This window comes from Citrus sinensis, chromosome 8 (assembly GCF_022201045.2).
Source record: "Citrus sinensis cultivar Valencia sweet orange chromosome 8, DVS_A1.0, whole genome shotgun sequence".
In the NCBI taxonomy this organism is placed as follows: Eukaryota; Viridiplantae; Streptophyta; class Magnoliopsida; order Sapindales; family Rutaceae; genus Citrus; species Citrus sinensis.
This window is the reverse complement of record NC_068563.1, coordinates 15,928,459-15,947,666: the sequence shown is the minus strand read 5'-3', so window position 1 is coordinate 15,947,666 and position 19,208 is coordinate 15,928,459. Positions and strand designations below refer to the sequence as shown.

The 19,208-nt window shown below is 36.0% G+C and overlaps 1 protein-coding gene across 8 annotated transcripts; it reads right to left on the bottom strand.

The window, feature by feature from the left end:
• Positions 1-1,326: 1,326 nt before the first annotated feature.
• Positions 1,327-16,344, bottom strand: LOC102625815 (protein LNK1). 8 transcript variants are annotated; one of them, XM_025098934.2, is made up of 8 exons: positions 16,068-16,344; positions 14,367-14,488; positions 10,245-10,822; positions 9,759-10,071; positions 7,401-8,099; positions 4,783-4,931; positions 1,771-1,906; positions 1,327-1,684 (listed from the first exon to the last, which is right to left on the bottom strand). In XM_025098934.2, the coding sequence occupies exons 2-8, from the start codon at positions 14,388-14,390 to the stop codon at positions 1,577-1,579; spliced, it is 2,007 nt and encodes a 668-aa protein (XP_024954702.2). In that variant the 5' UTR covers positions 14,391-14,488; positions 16,068-16,344; the 3' UTR covers positions 1,327-1,576. The 8 variants fall into 8 exon arrangements, with proteins under 8 accessions (XP_024954702.2, XP_006478575.2, XP_052287683.1 ...); XM_006478512.4 differs by having other exon boundaries at positions 14,367-14,506; positions 16,068-16,343; XM_052431723.1 differs by having other exon boundaries at positions 14,367-14,499; positions 16,068-16,343.
• Between the last annotated feature and the right edge of the window lie 2,864 nt (positions 16,345-19,208).

Below are 19,208 nucleotides of genomic sequence, written 5' to 3'. Positions count from 1 at the left end.
TGAGAGATTTCTGATTTGTGATTTGAGTCAATTGCAGCTATTATCTGTTCTTTTTTGAATTAATGTAAGGTGTATTTTATCTCCAGTTGTCTGTTTATGCACTCTTCTTGTTCGTTATTTCTGGGCATGAGAGATTTGTGATTTGAGTCGATTGCAGCTGCTCTTTGTCTGTTATTTCTGGGCTTATGCAGCTGCTCTCTGTTGATAAATTATATTTATTTTTTACGGTCATATGTGTATACAGTCAATTGCAGCTGCTCTTGTTCGTTGGACATATGTGTATATGTTGTGTCATACACAATTTGCATTCTTACTCACTAAAACATTTCAATCATCTGTGTATTTTCTCCAATTTCAAATGCATTGTGTTGTGCTACTTTTCCCCATCTGAAAGTGCAAAAAAAGAAGTCTAATCTTTTAATGCAAGTAACTGTGAGTTGTCTTTTCTGTTAGTAGGTGTAGATTTGAAGAGAGCTTCAACCTCCTTTCAGGATATGTCCAACTTGGGGAAAGGTATGGAGGGAAGCAAAACTCGGAGACCTGGAGGTTTGTTTTGTTACAGAACCCTGGCTGTTCTCTATTTTGCCAATATTGGAAGCCAGGTAGATGGAAGAAAAGTATAGAAACAGAAACAAATTATTACTGTTATTTGTTATTTTTGTTGTAGCTTTCTGAATTTTTGTTAGATCTTTCCATTATATCTGGTCAACCAAGTTGCTTCATCTGATCTGATTTAGTTTATTGGATTTATGTTTTAATTCCGTAAAAATATTGTTATAGCGGTAAAACACAAGTCTAACTTGATTGAATGTTAACTCTCCTATTAGGTCAAAATGAGAATGTTGAACCATTGTATAGTGAAACATGGTTGAATGATGATAACTGTCCACCAAATCAGAATAAACATGATCTCGTTTCCAGAAAGAGACAGAAACTACATCAGTGGGTTGCAGATATTATTGGCGATAGTTAAAGATGGCGCCGTTTTAAAAATGGTAAGTGAAACGGCAGCGTTTTGGAGAAGCAAAAAAGAATAAGAAAAACAAACAAAACGACGCCGTTTAGTTTATTTTTGGGGTTTGACCCTAAACAACCAACAACACTCTTGTATAATTACAGCGCTATACACGTCACAATGTTGCTCTCGTGTTTGAAAAAAAGATGCAAGCCTATGCCACAGCCATCTCAGGAACCTTGGAACGATTCAAAGAAAGAGGCAGAGCAGAGCAATTCATCCTTTACCTCTTGGTATCACACAAAGAGGGCTCAGGACATTTTGTAACATCATCAACACAGCAAAGTGCTTATTACTAGGGGCATATACCATACACCATCAAGCGGACAGAGTGAGGAAATTGCATTTATGAAAATGCGTTACAAAGATGCAGATACTTTTCTTGCGGTATTCATTATATCATGCACTGACAAATGCAAAACAAATCTAGGAACTGAGATTCAAAACATACAACACCTAACATCTATGCTGAGCCTTGTGATATGATATTATACATGATCATGTACTGAGAAAAAATTGATATCTTTCACTCTTAAATATGCTCAAAATAATGATTTGTCATTACTTCATATCATGTGTCAGCAAATATTTATCCACACCGGCACTAGTATCTTTACTGCAAGCCAGTTTCTCACCCTTCACCGGAGGACTACTGATGGACCCATGAATCTGTCAAAACCATACCACACAGTAAGCAAAACAACCACAAAACTTGTCAGAGAGTCAAAATCTGCAATAAGCGTATAAAATATTACCACAGGATTAGACTTCAAGGACAAAGTATCCGTCGCATGCATTACAGACGGGTCTGAAGGCCTGTGAAACAGCAAGTGCGCTATGGTTCGATCAATGGGATTTGTATCAGTTTCCATATCAATATATCCAGTGCACCTGAATAAAACTCAATTAGTAATATTGGAGGGAAAAGAAGAAAATAAACTCAAAAGATAACTACTACAAATGTAAAACTACAAGAAGAAACAAAAAGGGGTTTTATCAGCAGTGCGCTTCAAAACGAAAACACCAAACAGAAAATAATTCCCAACCTGGGGACTATAATAAACCGTCAAACGATGGCTTCACAGAATAAGTTCAATCCAATTTCAAGTTTCATGGACCTTGGCTCAACAAGGTGGGGAGTGCCATGTGCCAAGCGTAAGCTCTAACATCCAATTTCAAACCCTTCTGTATTGATGGAATAATTAAAGTATGGCCATCTTTTACTTCCCCACTTTTTATTTTCTGGAAGGTGATACCAGATCTAAGAGAAAAATCTCCAACCAACAAAAGCCTGAGAGTAGACTTTAAGTTCCATTTGCCAGCAGTGTGTACCCTCAACTTGTGCAGCCAAATGGGAAGATCCTTTGCCCAGGACATCCTTTGCCCCATAGTCCTGGGCTATTTGCAATTAGCCAATTAAGAATTCTCAGATGTACTAGCCAATGATATCATTTTTACCATTTTCTCATACTTAAAATTGTCTCGACATATGAGTTGAAAACAAATACAGCGAGGATACAAGGGGGGGCACATAGGGAAGTTTTGTGTATATTGAGGGTCTACGTAGACTCTGCAAGAGATAGGGAACATTTGTGTTTGAGTTTGGAAATGCAGCTCATGGAGCAGAACTAATGATTGTAAGGAAAGAACAAGAGATAAACGAAAGAGAGAGAAGTGACAAAACCAAGAACAATAGCAAAACACCATGGAAATTAGGAGAGAAGAAAACATCTCTTAGAATGGCAGAGGGAGAGAAAATGAACAGATAGAGAGATAGATGAACAGCAAATAAAACAGTTTTGTATTCTAAAAGGTTAACCGACTGCAAACACAAAAAGAAAACTAGTGGTTTCTTAATTTATCAATCAATAATAGGCTACCCTAAAAGGATAAGTCATTGCTTATCTATAGCAGTCAAAATGTAGGCAAATTTACTTCAAATAAGCAACTGAAAACCTATTGAAAGAAGAAACAAATTTAATAATCAGAAGCCCCACTCAAAAACAAAATTGCTAACTCCAAGAAATTTCCTATGTGCTCCAGTTCCATTTGCCAGTAGTGTGTACCCTCAATTTGTGCAGCCAAATGGGAAAATCCTTTGTTCCACAGTCCTGGGCTATTTGCAGTTAGCCAATTAAAAATTCTCAGATGTAGTAGCCAATGATGTCATTTTTACCATTTTCTCATACTTAAATTGTCTCGACATATGAGTTGAAAACAAATACGGCAAGGATACAGGGTTGGCACATAGGGCAGTTTTGTGTATATTGAGGGTCTACATAGACTCTGCAAGAGATAGGGAACATTTGTGCTTGAGTTTGGAAATGCAGCTCATGGGACAGAACTAATGATTGTAAAGAAAGAACAAGAGATAAACAAGAGAGAGAAAGAGAAGTGACAAAACCAAAAACAATAGCAAAACAATTAGCAGAGAGAAGAAAAGATCTCTTAGAATGGCAGAGGGAGAGAAAATGAACAGATAAGAGAGAGAGAAAAACAATAAATAAAAATAGTTTTGTATTCTAAAAGGTTAATCGACTGCACACACAAGAAGAAGAAAACTAGTGGTTTCTTAATTTATCAATCAAGAATAGGCTATCCTAAAAAGATAGGTCATAGCTTATCTATAGCAGTCCAAATGTAGCTGAATTTACTTGAAATAAGCAACCCAAAACCTATTGAAAGAAGAAACAAATTTAATAATTAAAAGCTCCACTCAAAAACAAAATTGCTAACTCCAAGAAATATCCTATGTGATCCAGTTCCAATCTATGGAGTTTTGTTGGGCTAAGAAAAGAAAAAAAGAGAGGTGGGGGGGGGGGTGGTTGGGGTGGTTTGGGGTTCTACAGAGCTCACAAGGGAACTTCAAATAAGCCAAACTCCTTTTAACAACCCCACAGCCCCAGTAAATTTCTTCTTGGAGCTTTTAATGCAACCCTGAATTATACCCTAGCAATGTAGGATCTTGCACATAGACTTGCTCTTATTCATTTAAAAGAATGTCTATGGAAATCCACCCCAAATTCCTCATGCGGAGCTCAACCCCGATTATGTCACATTCAAACTTAGAAAGCAAGTGACCCAACCTAGCTCCACCAGGCATGAAATTGTCTCCTTTGGGCATAAACCTGATGGCCTTCTTCTTGGGTTTTTCACTCAGGCCTTGCACATGTTTAAGGCTACCATATATTAACCAAGAACACTATAATGCTAGCCGTATGGGATCTTGCACATGGAATTGCTCCCAACCACCTTAGCTACGAACCTTAACCACGCACAAGCCAGTAGCAAAAATAGTAATCCAACTCAAACTAGTAGTATCCCTGAACTAGACATAGAATATATCCTAAAATAATTAATAAAGCTTCTAAACCTGCATCAAACTAGGAAATTGTTTACCAATTTATTAAAATAAGAGATAGCTTGTTAGGATTGGAAAATGGTTTTGCACGTAAAGAATACATATTAATAGTGAACTAGCTTAGTTCTCCGAGTTCACAAGCAAAGAATGCTTTGTTGACAAGGTATAAGAACGAAAATGGTAATCCAATACCTGTAGATATATTTGATTAGAGTACTCAAGTACACCCAAATATCAACCATTAGTTTACAAGAAAATGACACAAAACCTAGAGATTCGTCTCGCCATATCACAGTAGGATGTGACTGCATAAACATTCTTCACATGCAAGAACTGAGAAAAGCATGGCATTATTATAACAAGAAATAAAAATAGATGGCTATCAAAGATGAGTCCAATTACATACTTATTTGTTTCTTCGGCCGTCACTGCACCACTTGCATCTCCGTCAACTCCAATACTAGCACTGGATGTTGCACAGTTATGCCTTTGCTCTGCACTCCTAGCCAAGCGGTAAAGACTATCCCTTATGCAAAGTTTTGTCCTAATGTCCAACTGCAATGAATTAAGCAATTTCAAAAATATTAAGCACCAAAAAGAGAAACATCGCAGCAGTGAACTGAAAGAAACATTGTATATCCAGGTCTGAACATAGAAGTACATATGCTTTCATGTTCTTCCACGTTAACACATACATTAAATCTCGTACTCAAGCTGACTATTGATATATCGAACAAAAAGTTACATATGATGTGTTGAAAATATTTAGATGTCAAAATTGCAAATACTATTGACAACTCTTTTGAATAGTAAGAATTAGAGAAATTTTTTTTGGAATTTTCATCACTAAATTGAATTGACACTTGACACCCTGCCAATCCCCTCCAACCATGGCCTACACCACTATGCACCCCCCTCTGTGTGTGTGTGTGTGTGTGTGTCATTAGGAAATAAGAGATCCCACACTTCAGTTAAAGTGCAGGATCCCAATTTGGGCCATAGGAATATTCAAACACTCCAATTGAGATCCCGCATATAATGATTCTCTATATATAACAATGCATTGAGATTCGTGTTTTTCTTGTCTAGCCTCTTCCGCACTTTAAATTGATCTAGAGATCCACAGCTGAATTTGAAAATTCCAACAAATTACTAATTTACATATCACAATCATTTTTATGCTGTATATGCTTTTCTAAGAATCTCTTTCTTCTCTAAATTCAGCATCAATACCAATGTCATCATCTCCTAAAAATTACTCAAAGTAGCCATTGGAATCTAGTATATAATGCCTTTTTCCCCACCTATCTCTCAAGTCTCAACCACTGTTGATAAATGCTGTACAAAGAGAATTTACAAGCAGCCCTTCAAATAGTGATTATAGGACACTGAAAATTATTCGGTTACAAACGTAATCTTATTAAACCTTTTTTTAAACTGTTCATCAAAAATGCCAAAACCTACTTAAATGTTCACCCATGTTGGCATATATAAGCAAACAAAGTTAATATATGCCCTCCCATGTAAATTATAGGCAGGCAGTAGGCCTGACCACCATGATAATGAACTATTCCAACCCAAAATGTTTGACCCAAATGATCTTTATCCAATCCAAAAACTAACACAAGGCCCTGTTACTATTTCTTCAAGTTACACCATTCATCTTTAATTTTCCCTATTGCTTAGCTAGAAACCTTGATGATGCATTGGTCAAAGACGTCATTTCCTCAAATGACAACATTATGTTTAAGGTTCAGAGAAAGTGTAGTCTCATTAGACATATTGTGAAAACATCAATTTTCTGATTATGTCATGACAAATAAAATACTAATATGCAAGTCACTAAAAATTTACAAATGTTAAACATCGGTGCCTAGCACTTTTGAGTGTCCAAAAATATCCCATCCATGGATCAAACATTTATTTTAATAATCCCAATTTAAACCTCTGCAGTATATGCAAAACTTAAGGTAACAACTTTTTCATTTAGGAGAAACTTAGTGTATTTAAGTAGAAAGATAAAAATTGGAAAGGAGGACCAGAAGTCCAAAAATATAGTCAAAGGAGAGAAAAATGGAAAGGCAAATACAAAAAGGATCTAGAATTTAAAAGATCACAGTAGCCTTCTAGGTATGTCTTGGATAATATCAGTACAATAATCATGCGACTTATTTCTCACTTATGTTTCTGCAATATTTCATGATTATTTATTATTATTGTTATTATTATTATTATTATTTACCTTTTAGTGGTTTGGCCCTCCAACTTGGATGAAGGTATGATGGTAATTGGGGTATAGGAATATCTATACTGTGATTCTCTCAAGTGGTGGAACTTTTTAGGGAGACAATCCCTATTTGTATCTGTAATATTTCTAATCACATAGGTATGGAGTTGTTTGATTGTTCTTCGTGTTTTAATTTTCTATTCTCGTTTGCACTATTTCACACTTCGTTTGCACTTTTTCACCAAGCATTCTCCATTGAAGAATTTTAAAATTTTAAACTTTACAATAGGTTATATATGCATATTATAAGGTGCAGACATCCGCATTTTCTTAAAATAAAAAAAAAATTCTGGTGCATTAAAGCTCATAAGATTTTGTTGTTACTATTCAATCGCTAGAGATTGGCCATGTCCAGATTAAAGAAAAGCGGATATCCGCACTTAATGAGAAATATATATATATATATATATATATATATATATATATATAAGCCTCCTAAATTCTGAGCATCATGCAACTACAACAGCCTATCTCAATTTGTATGAACACCTGCAAACTTCGAATCTTTCGACTTGGTGATGGAATTGTGAGATTTGACACAAGAACATACTGATTAATCGAGTGCCAAAGTAGCACACTCATATAAATGTAAGATATTTTACTACCACCTAAATACGCATCCATAGAGACACCCATGCATGCACACACTAATACTCTTTCAGACATGTAGATCAAAAAGTAAATAAGTCATTCGCTGCACATGCTCAAACTGTACTGTAAAGCTTTTAAATTGATACCTTTTCCATGACTTGCTGAAGCTGACGAAAACTAGTTGCTTCCAGAGAGATTTCATCCAACACAGAGCTCACGCAAGAGCTTTCTTGAGCATTAAAAGAGTCCAATTCTGCAGGAACTCTTATGCTAACACCTTCAACATCACTATGACCTTCAGTTTCTTGTTCTGTCTTGTGAACTTGTTTCTGCACTGGAAGTGCATTATCAAATTCCATTGCATTCACCATATTTTCATGTTTGAAATTCCTGGTGAATGGCACTTGTACGCCCTGGCAATGTGATGGCTTCTCTCTCTTCTCATTTGTTGTCACAGAAGGAGCCTCAAATGGAGGGCCATGAGAGCTCTCCACAGACTGCACCTGATTTGATGCATATGAAGATTCCTTTGGAGAAGGAGACATGTTACTATTGTTGTCAGATTTGATACCAGGAGGAGTTGGACAAACTGAAATTTTATCAGATGGATGACTGTAGTCTAGGTGCAAGTAAGGATTATGACTTTGCATATAACTCAATGAATCAGGTGCTAAGTTTTGTTTACGTTGCCAAAGGCCCGAAGGAGAGAAGACTTGGGAAGATGAATCTCCAAACAGATGCTTCTTATCGGCTGGTTGGTCCTGGCTAACATAATGGTTAACAGAACCACCATTTTCCATGAATCTTCTTTTTCCTTCTGATTTATTATGGTGCTCCAGCTGTCTCTGTTGCATATTTATTTGTCATGCAACACAAAATCAGATTCTGCAATGAAGATTAATGCCCAAAAGGCTATTCTTGCAAACCACCACTAGAATAGACATAATGCATGGATTACTAAAGAAAATAATCAAACTATCCACTACAGAAATGTAAATAACCAAACAAAATAAACAAAAGAGATTTCAGATTCAGCCTTGTCGAGCACTGGAAGCAGGTCCCAGGTCCCAAAATTGCATGTCAACTTATCAGAAAGTACACCAATGCATAGCCTGATATTTAATACAAACCCTTTAGGATGCACAATTTTTTATCACTCAAGAGAATCTAACTGAGGATAGGCAGCTTACGAGAGAATTAATATCCATTTGTCTCTTATTATCCCGTTGCTCATTCTTCCTTTTTTCTTTTTTTTTTCCTGTTAGGAATGGTCTTTCTTAATTAGGTGACAAGTGGAATGGTATAAAACAAAAGCTGATCTCCAAGTAGGGCTCGGCAAAATTGGGTTAGGGTCGCGTTCGGATCAACCCGATCGGGTTTCGGGTTGAATAAAAATTCATCCGAATTCAACCCGAACCCATAACCCGATCCGAATATACTTCGGATCGGATCGGATCGGGTTGAGTTCGGATCGGTTCCGGTTCAGGTTCGGGTTAGAGATGGGTCGGATTAGAAAAATACTTATTAACACTTCACTTTCACAAATATCATCACCGTTAAGTTTCAAAGCTCAAACTCAAAGCTTCCAAAACTCGACTCAACAGCCGAAATTCGGGTTGCTGCTTGCTGGGTTAATGGAGCTTGAATCAGATCAGGTGGTGGTGGAGGAACGGAGGCTTGGAGGTGGTGCAGCAGATCTGGTACCTTGTAGCAGTAGATCGGTCGATCGGAATCGGATCACAATCCTCGCAGAGCCTTGGTGGTTGCTGCGTGGTGGCCAGCTGCAGCTTGCTCCATTAAGGCATTAACTTTGTGTGTGTGTGTGTGTTTTGTTTGTTTGAAGGAGGATGTTGCAGGTGACGGGCTGTGTGGCTGTTGGTGGTGGGTTCCAGGTTGCAAGCGACGGGCTTTGTGGCTGTCGGTGGTGGGTTCCAAGTTGAAAGCAAGGGAGGCCGTCGCCTGTGGGTGGATGACGCACCGGTCGGCAGTGGGCTGCTCACTGCTGCTTCCTGCTTGAGTGCTTGTGCAGTTGTGCCATATGCTGTGGTTAAGCTTTTGTTTGTAATGGCTTTTGTGTGTGGATCGTGAGTGTTGAGTGGTGTGTGTGACACTGAGTGTTTAGGAATTAGGATAAGGTTTGGGGCTATGATTTTTGATTTTATATCTCTGTTTTTTTTTTTTTAATTTTGTGTCAACCTGATCATGTTTTCGGATCGGATCAGGTTCATCTGATCCGATTACGATCTAATCGGGTTGACACAAATGTACCCGATCAGGTTTGACTAACAATCCAATCTGATCCGAACCCGAAATCTTTCGGGTCGGATCAGGTCGGGTCGGATATTTGGCCCACCCTTATCTCCAAGTGCTGGCAAGAGTTGTACCAAAGCCTCAGGATTCCATAATACTAGACCAAAAAATTCTAGACACTCTAACCTAACAATAGTTATAATCTTAATGAATAACTGAATAAGTTGCAAGTAAATTATAAATACTTTACTAACCTGATCACTGAACATGGTATCATCCTTACTCTCTGATTGTGTATCTAACGCATTCCCAAATGACAAGTGATTAAGAGCAGAATCATCTATATCCATGAATTTGAAATTCCTTCTGTCACCAGCAGTGAAACTCTTTTGGTTGCAATCATTAGTTGGACCAGGACCATTTTCCTTGGAAGCTTCCGGATGTCCGGACAAGGTACTCAATTTAGAACCTGACTTCAATACATCTTCAGCAGCATTTGCAGGTGTAAACCAACACAAGTCATCTTCATTACTTAGATTGCCCAACCCAAATGTTGAATCACAACTTCTGAAAGATTCAAAAAAACTACTATTATTTCAAAAACTTAGAGCAACATATGCGATATGAATACACCATTCAATGATACAGAACCTCATAAAAGAAAAGGAAATCTCATGAAAATTAATTGGTAAATTTTAAAGAAAAAGAATCACATAAAATGAGGAATGCTTGAATACTACCTAAACATCCTGTCTACATCTTCAAAATTTCCTATATCAGGCCACCCATAATACAAGAGGTCACTGCTCTCTTTGTCTTCACAATCATTATCAAGAAAGCTGAGATCATTGTCTGACTGCGAAATCTGATTTAGTGGATAGCGGTACAAGTTGTTATCAACAGCAGTACACTTATCACCAAAGATAGGATTCTGTTCGCAGAAATCACCAACTTTATCTACTTTCTCACTTTTTGATCCATGACCTGACATCCTTGCATCATCAGATGCTGAACTTGTCATTTCTTTTGCAGTGTCACTGTCACATAAAGCAGGAAATGTACCAGCAGGTGTCTCAGACCACGAACCCTTTTCCAACATTCTATCCTCCCCAATCATACACGGTAAGTGGTTTTCCTCCTTTCCACAAATACGATCTATAGCTGTGTTATTCGCAGTGTTCACAATACCAATCACTTCACATCGTGGTTTTTTTCGATTATCACTATGAATTGGAAATTGCTCCTTATAATCATTATTGGGATGTGGCACTATATGGTCACCACTAGCACCAAATTCATCCCACACATTGTCTTCAAGCTGCATCATTAGAAAACATCTAGTCAAAATACCACATTGTGATCAAACTCTTGTAAAGAGAAATAACATCTAGAACACAAAACTCTCGTAAGGTGGATGACAGCAGAAAAGCATCCATTTGTCAAGAAACCACATAAAATACATATAAATGGACATATAAACCAATAAAGATAGGCAAGCTAAAGAACAGCCATTGGATTTGCTAGAAGCTAAAATCATCTTCAAAATAACCAATACTCATATCATACTAATGTTTGTTCTCATATCATTGAAAAGTTTAAGTCTGCTTGAGTTGGACAAATGAGAAAAGAGAAAGTTTACATATTTATAGCAAAAATATGCGGACAAGAACTAATATCTTTTAGTATATAAAGGCACTAATAATTAATTCAATAAGTAACCATCTTGTGCTCACTGAAATTACAAGCCAAAGCAACTTTACATTTTAACTTCCCCAAAACTGAAACATATTAAATATAAATTAATTATCCATCATCCCATCAACAAAATATTTATTGGTAAATAAATACCATATTCGCTTTACATTGACATCTGTTAAGAAAAGGACCTTAGAGAACAGATTACACAGACAACACCTCATAGCAAATGAAGATTTTAAAATATTATTTTAAAAAAAAAAAGCTCAATGAAATAGACCTTCAGTTGATGATGTCTTCATCAGAAGCTATGTCCTATCAAGTAATAATGAACTCACCCACTAATCATTAAGACGTGGTCAAATATTGTATTAACTGTTAAGGATAAATTTCTGTGATTTATTTTTCTGTCAATGACAAACCAGAAAAGTTCCAATCTATGATATTTGTCACAGACATACATAAACCATCTAATAGTAAATACTACTTTATCCTTTTGTTCCCATTAGCTTTTATGTAAAATCTCAAAATGGCAAAAAAAAAAATAAAGCTTAATTAGTCAATTTATAAAGAACTACTGCCAACCCCCCCCCCCCCCCAAAAAAAAAAAGCTGCAATATTTCTATTGAACAAATCAAACCAAGGTTAGCATTCAAAATCTTCAAAGAGAAGAACAAACAAAGGCTTCTTTCACATGAGGTAGGAACAAGAAACAGACAATAAACAGAGGAAAACCCATTACTGCTGTTAACCTTGTAAAACTACCAAAGATTGCTAATATAAACACATACAAGCCCACATCCTTCAATAAGGAAGAGGAAGACATTTCAACGATCATAATAATACCACATACAAAATTAAGCATGCATTTCCTAATGGCAGACAATTAGCACAGCCTAAACTTTGGACAATATTCATGTCATTGAGGTTGACAAAACATATTAGGCACAATGGCTGAAGAGATAGAACAGCTACCACAAAACCAGACAAAAATACCCCTTGTCAAACCCAATGATCATTGATTCTAAAGAAAAAAAGATATAATTACTCAAAAAGGTGCCAACCTAAAATGACAAGGGACAATAAATAAAGCAAAAGCATTTAGCTTGGTAAAACTGATGATTAAACAATATCCCCCAATCCCCTGCTTCACCAGAAAGCATGTCTATGATATCAAATAAAGTGCAGTCTAACAAAAATCTTCACATAAAAAGTGGTATGGAAAAAGCCAGCGAATTCTCATTAAACGTACACTTAAACAACAAAGTAAATAATATAATCATATGCATATTCCAAAAACATTCCATACAAATTCAACTTAACCTACACTCAACAAATTTCAGATAACCATTATCAGCATGCTTAATCTTATCGTGGAGTTCTGGTGTATGTGCTGCAATAATTCATGAATTATTACATGGCATACAGACTGCACAAGATCATTCCTAGAAAATATAAAGCATTACCCAAGACAGCCATGCTTAATAATATCAAGCATTCTGGTGTATGAGCTTTGATGATTGATGGACTACAACATGGCATGCAAACTACGTGAGATCATTCCTAGAAAATTTACAGCATAACTCAAGACAGGCATACATATGGAGAGATGGCCTGAATGGAAGTATTAACTTCTAACAAGATTATGGAAGATATGAAGTTATGAAACAATCGATATGCAATAAATAGTATTTTACAGTAAGATGAATCTATTACATTAACATGCAAACTCAATACTAAAAGTAATAAACTGCAAGGATTTCACCGATGTGTTTACAAAGGATTCAAACAATCAAATACCGACCAAACAAGAACATGACCAATAGTTGTGAACCACCATAAGGACAAGACTTCAGATGCTAGCATGAGGAACACAGCAATTTACTATTTTCCGAATTAACAAGCACCAGACTTATAGAAGAATGACAAACCAATTGATGGAAATGACGTTCTACCATGGGAATTGCAAATTGTAATGATGAACACATCAATTTTCCAGAAACAACAGAACAATGAGCAGTAACGCAAACTTGTTATCCACAACCAAGATAATAGAGCTATCCACAATATGTCCTCAAGTTATCATCTTTCTCCTGAGATCCTGGAATAATTGGAAGTTTTTTGGAACTGAGTTCTATAATAAAATAATTTTCCTAGTAAAGATGAAGAACCAAAACAACAGAGTGAAAAAAAGACTGATTAAATGTACATACCTAATTTACTAAAGACTACGCAGACCTTTTTCTAGATTTAAAGACAGTGATGTAGAATCATACGATCCGGACAAACCCAATGAGGCACAAATATATACAATGACTTTCTGCATGTCGACATGGTAGAAGTATTGAATTTACTAAAATAAAAAGGGGGTAGAATTACTGACCTACAAGATGTTTTTCAAAACAATATGTATTTTAGATTGACTAGAGATAAAGATATCATAAATCTGACAAGCTAGGCACCAATTGGAGTTGTTAAATCAAATGGTACCAATTGGAGTTGTTAAATCAAATGGTGTCATACATCTAAAACTTTAAACCAACAGAGCTAAAGGCAAATTTAAAGCTATCCGATGCTATGTTCAGGGTCTAAAGTAAAAAACAAGGAGAACCTAAGTAGCATATCATCTCTTCTCTATCTTTCCACTACATTTTCTCTCTCTGTGATTCTGTCTATCATTTCTCTAACTTATTTTCTTTATCTGATTTACAATTCCTCAAATAGCATCTCATTAGACCAACCAAATTACAGGAAACTACTTGACCTCACACCCAAAAGCATCATCAGAGCAACATTACTGATTTTGGCCACCTTTACAGTCCCAGAACTTCTCCCAGTACCCATGCACTACCAGACCACGGACCTCGTTCACAATTTCTAACCCCAAGACCTAACTACCGTCTTCATAAAAAAACATCGCAAACTCAACAAGAAGCACGTACAGTCCACCCCAATACAGAAGAAACCAGTGTCCTACAACAATCTCCATTGGAAGAAATTGTTAATGAATTTTGCCTAGGTCTGTGACAAAAAAGTGATATACAAAGTTTGTATAGTGCTGAAGAAACACAATATTAAATAAAAATAAAAAAGAAGATCGGTGCACTACTTTGCAACATTAGTGATAGGATAGTTTAATAGTTCCACAGGGAAAAGGGAAATCCTACCTCATAAATGCACAAGTCAGACATTCCTCCAAGATCTCTACCCACCACTAAAGTTGCATGCAATTGCCTGATCCAACATCATGTTTATGCCAGAAAATCTATCCCGCACTATGATTTCTGGACTGGAAAAGGCCTAAAGTCTATTTAATGATAAGCAAAAATTAAGAATTTAGCAGAAAAAAGCAGAAAGGAAAAGAAAATTAGAAATATCATATATTAAGCTGTTTACATACCATAGTAATAAAAAAAAGAGCTGAACTCAATTAACTTAAGTGAAATCATCAGATCCACTTTAGGAGAATTTTTTTCATTCATCAAGAATATAATGCTTTAAGGCATTGTGAAACAACCTAATTCAACGACCGCATTCCACAAATTTGCCAATCAAATAGCAGATCATGAATCAAATTCTTAATTAATTAATAATGTAAAACAATTTATGTTCAAGGACCAATGGTTTTGAAAGATCAATTTTAATCCTCATTAACCATAGGCAATATCACCTATTCCTCAGAACAATCAAAAGGATTCATTTCAATACTTTTAACAGTCAAGATTTAATTCAACGTAACCAAAAAGATGAATTCTGTCTGCTTTTTCAATATAATTCTAGCAATGATACCTCATAACATTACATGCAGCCATTATGCACCAATCCAAGGATAACACTTTGGAAGATTTTCAATGTCAAATCATAATTGCTCTAGAGTTTATTCCATTTATTCTTCGATTTGAGGTTCAAGAATCATTGATATTTATCCAATTAGCAGCAGAACCATAATTTCATGTGTTCCTGCCTATTAGGGTATTTCCAAAATTTTGAAAGATCAACTTCAGTACTCTAGCTCTAGGAGGCCGTTTGATTAGAGTCCATGTGAGTCCTTTATCTCCATATTAGGTCCCAATTTTCAATTTTGAACTCTACTAATCCTAGTAACAAATGCACATGTACTTTTTGTAAAAAGTAGATTTTAATAATGAGGTACAAGTTACTTAATCTATTGAAGGTGTGAATGCTTGCAAACTTTCCCTCCATTTTTTTCTTCCCTCTCCAATTCTTCTCTTTCTTTATGTTGTTGCTAATCTTGACTCTCTTCTTTCAATTGATTCGTAGCTAGTTTGTTATTTTCTAATAGCTAAACTCTTACACCCTCATCCCATTATTCAACCACTCAAATCTCTAGAAGTGTAAAAGAAAACTCAAACACTATTGCTGTTCATGTATTGATGTTTACAGCTACCAGAATAGAAACAAATTCTGTGCCTTTTCTTGCCTTATTTAGCTAAAAACCCAAAATATTATCCTTTGCTCCACCATTAATCTATTCAAGCATGTTAGAACCACTTGAGATTAGTACAAATTTCTTACCACCAAATAAACCCTAATTAAACGGCAGATCATGGACTTTTTTTTCAGCAATTCAAGCCTCAACCTAATACTCTACAAATATCCCAAACTTTAATCCCACGATATGCAAACGAGAGTAATTTTCAAATCTTATCTGGTCAATAAAATTTCATTCTTACTAGTCACAGCGTTAAGAATAAATCTACATAGTATTAATTATTTCTAATATAAGTTTCAATTTTATTAATTTTTTTTATTCTTCTGACTATATTCGGTAGTAAATAGTAGATAAACTCCTAAATCTCTTCCATTTCTTACATTTTATCTCCATCAAAGTCTTTTGAAAAACTCACCTGAAACTTGAAACTCTCAAACAAAGTCAAAATTTTGCCACAAAAAAAGGTTCTCCGGTGAATTTGAAGATCTCAGACAGGAGCGATAACTACACGGCCGACAACACGACGCCGCTGACCTCCAAAGCAAATCCTTTCTCGTAGGTTCTAGAGTTCTCTCTCTCAACCAAGCACTTCAAATTTGTTATTTTTTTTAATGATTTTACAAAATATTGTTCATTTTTTATGGCAAGTAAAAAGAGAGTCACGTACATGATGACACGTGGCGAGGAGATCAAAACATTGGAAGTGGTAGACTGGTTGAAATCAAAATTCGTGGACGAGAGAAAGAGATGAGATCCGATCAGTTTCTCAAATAGGATTGGTCCACGTACATAGTAGGTTCTGGTATATCGACGCGTGGAAGGACACAACTTGAGCGAGAATTTGTCTTCTGACTAGCACGTGATCGCTTCCATGTGGGAACGTTGGTTATGCCAAGTGGGGTGTTATTTTATATTTTCTTTTTTATTCTACGGAAAGCAAATTGACATTTTTTGGGGGACACAGCTACCATGCAGCGCATAAAATTCCTGTATGGTACAGGGGCCAAACTTGAGCTGTTGGATTCAATTTGTTTGAATCCAACGGTTATGGTTTTAATTTAAAAAAAGAGAAAATAAATAAAAACAGAAAAAAAAAATAAGGCAACCAGTTGAATCAAAAGCATTTTCTCCTCCCTCCCTCTCTTTCTCTTTTCTCGCCCCCCCCCCGAACATTGAGCAGATCTTTGTCGTTCCCCACACTATCACGGTCTCGTTCTTGGTCACTCTCCCACCCCAGCTCACACTTCCGCTTTCGCTCTTGCTCACACTCAGGCTCTCATTCTCGTTGTTGTTGGTCTTGGCCTTTCTTCCAACTCATACTCACGCCCGAACTTGCTCTCACTTTCACTGTAGCTCCCGGCTCTGACTTTCACTCTTCTCATCAAGGTTACTCAACTTTTAACTTAGCCTTGTATTTATTAAAGTGATTTAGATATGTAATTTGTTATATTTGGGGAAAACGATTTGTTAATGATATAGTGTAGAAATATAATGCTTACATAATATTTGACAAAATGCCACAAAGAACTATAGAACTATTTGTCATCTTTTAAGATAATAAGTTAATTTTTTTTTTGTTGACAAAATGTTGTAGCCGTGTTTTCAAATTTTTTTTATAATAATTCGATGATGAAAAAAATTAGACTTGGCCATTCGAGTGTGGTAGCTTTGTGTGATAGTTTGACGTATGCATTCGTTTGATGCAAGATGCACTTCAGTTAATGCCCATCGCACGTGTGAGGTGTGTTTTGGTGCGATAGGCACCGTCGCACCTAACACGTGTGCGAGAGGCAGTAATTGTTGTTTATTAACTGCTTTCTTGTAGCTTTTACAAGAAGACATGGAATCTGTTGATGGTAAGAGGAAAAAATCGAAAGAAAAATCATTATGGCAGGAAAAGCAAGCAGTAAAAAAAAAACATGGATATACTATTTGTAAGTATAATTTATATGCATTTATGTACCCATTATGTTAAAAGGTTCAATTTTTTTAATTAATGTAACTTAAAATATTGATCACAGTAAGGCAGAAGCAAAACGACTAAGGCTATTAGGGGTAGAAAAGGTGGATACAACGGTATATAGCAAAAACAATGACCTGCTGGATATTCAATTTTCTCTTGCCTAAAATGATATGCCACTGATCGTATATATATTATCATTGTTGTAGGTTAGAGTTGATATTGCACAAAATTGGAAGAAACTAACCCCCGAGGAGAGGCATCAATGGATGGTTAGTAATATGAATGAGATATCTAGCTCAAATAGTGGTGAAAATAGTGGTACGAGTAAAAATATTGAGGAATCTGATGAGGAGAAGACTGATGGTGGCAACCTTCTATCTCGATGTCGTGTAGCCTCATTCTCCGATGTGGTTTCATCTTTTTCAAGTGACCAACAAGTAGCAGTAAATGAAACCGGCTTAGGAAGTCTACTTGACCTAAAATGTGGACGCTTAAGACAAGAGTTATGTGCAGCACTAATTGAACAATGTGATGTAGGTACGCAAAGTATAATTCTACATGGGAAAGAATACAATTTAAGCCCTACAACGTTTGCAACTATAATGGGGGTTAGAGATGGAGGCACACGCGTGGACTTCAATGACCAAGTAGTTGATATAACTAATTTGCATGTAGTGTATAGTAGTGGACCTAGAGGAATTCATATAGCAGAGGTGAAAAAAAGGCTAATGAATAGTTCAACTTCTGATGATGAATTTAAGATACTTTTTAGTCCTTTTGCGTTGGGAACCATATTATGTCCCACAAGTGCAATATACATTAATCCGTTGTATCTTCATGCATTGAAAGATACAAATTCAATTAGAGAAAAAAATTGGGCTAGTTGGTGCTTTACCTTTTTATGGGAAGGTGTGCAAAAGTTTAAAGAGAATAAAGTTAGCTCCGTTAGCGACTGCGTTCTTTTCTTAAAGGTTCATATTTAATTAAGAAAAAATATATTGTTTCTTGTTTCTTGTATTTTGGTTATTTCAGTCCATAACATACGTACTTTGCCATTGATGGACAATTGTTCTACTTTTCCTCTGTTGTATATGATCGACCTTTTATTGATAGAATAATGTGTCCTATCAGTGTGTGGAATAATGATGAGATTCGACGATTCTTGAAATGGCAAAAAAAGCTTGGTGGCATCAAAAGCAATAAGGTATAGAATACATGTATACTATTTTAATGAAATCAATTTACCATATTTTTGGACTAAATTGTTATTATTTTATGAATTATTTTAGGTTTCGATGCGTGACTATGATCGGCTTCATAAGCCTCAACAAGCAGAACCTCTTGGGTGGAACAATGCGAATAATGATGCTTTTCAGTTACTAATGGAAAGGTTTGGGCCATTCGTTGCCCAAAACAAAGAGTTGTTCCAAACCATTGAACGAAGATTGGAAAACATAGAGAAAATATTGGGAGAGTTGACATCAAAGTATCACGGAGGATCAAGCAAACAACCAGTTGCTCCTGATCCACCTTCAAGTTTGAAAAGTCAAAATCGTACATCTCCGGATGGAAAAACAATGTCAAAAACTGAAG

Excerpts from the sequence above, each read along its gene's own strand:
- LOC102625815 (XM_025098930.2), bottom strand. Across the intron at positions 4,932-7,400 it reads TTCAGCAAGTCATGGAAAAG|TTGGACATTAGGACAAAACT; the intron begins GTATCAATTTAA and ends AATTCATTGCAG. Across the intron at positions 1,907-4,782 it reads ACGGCCGAAGAAACAAATAA|GTGCACTGGATATATTGATA; the intron begins GTATGTAATTGG and ends AGTTTTATTCAG.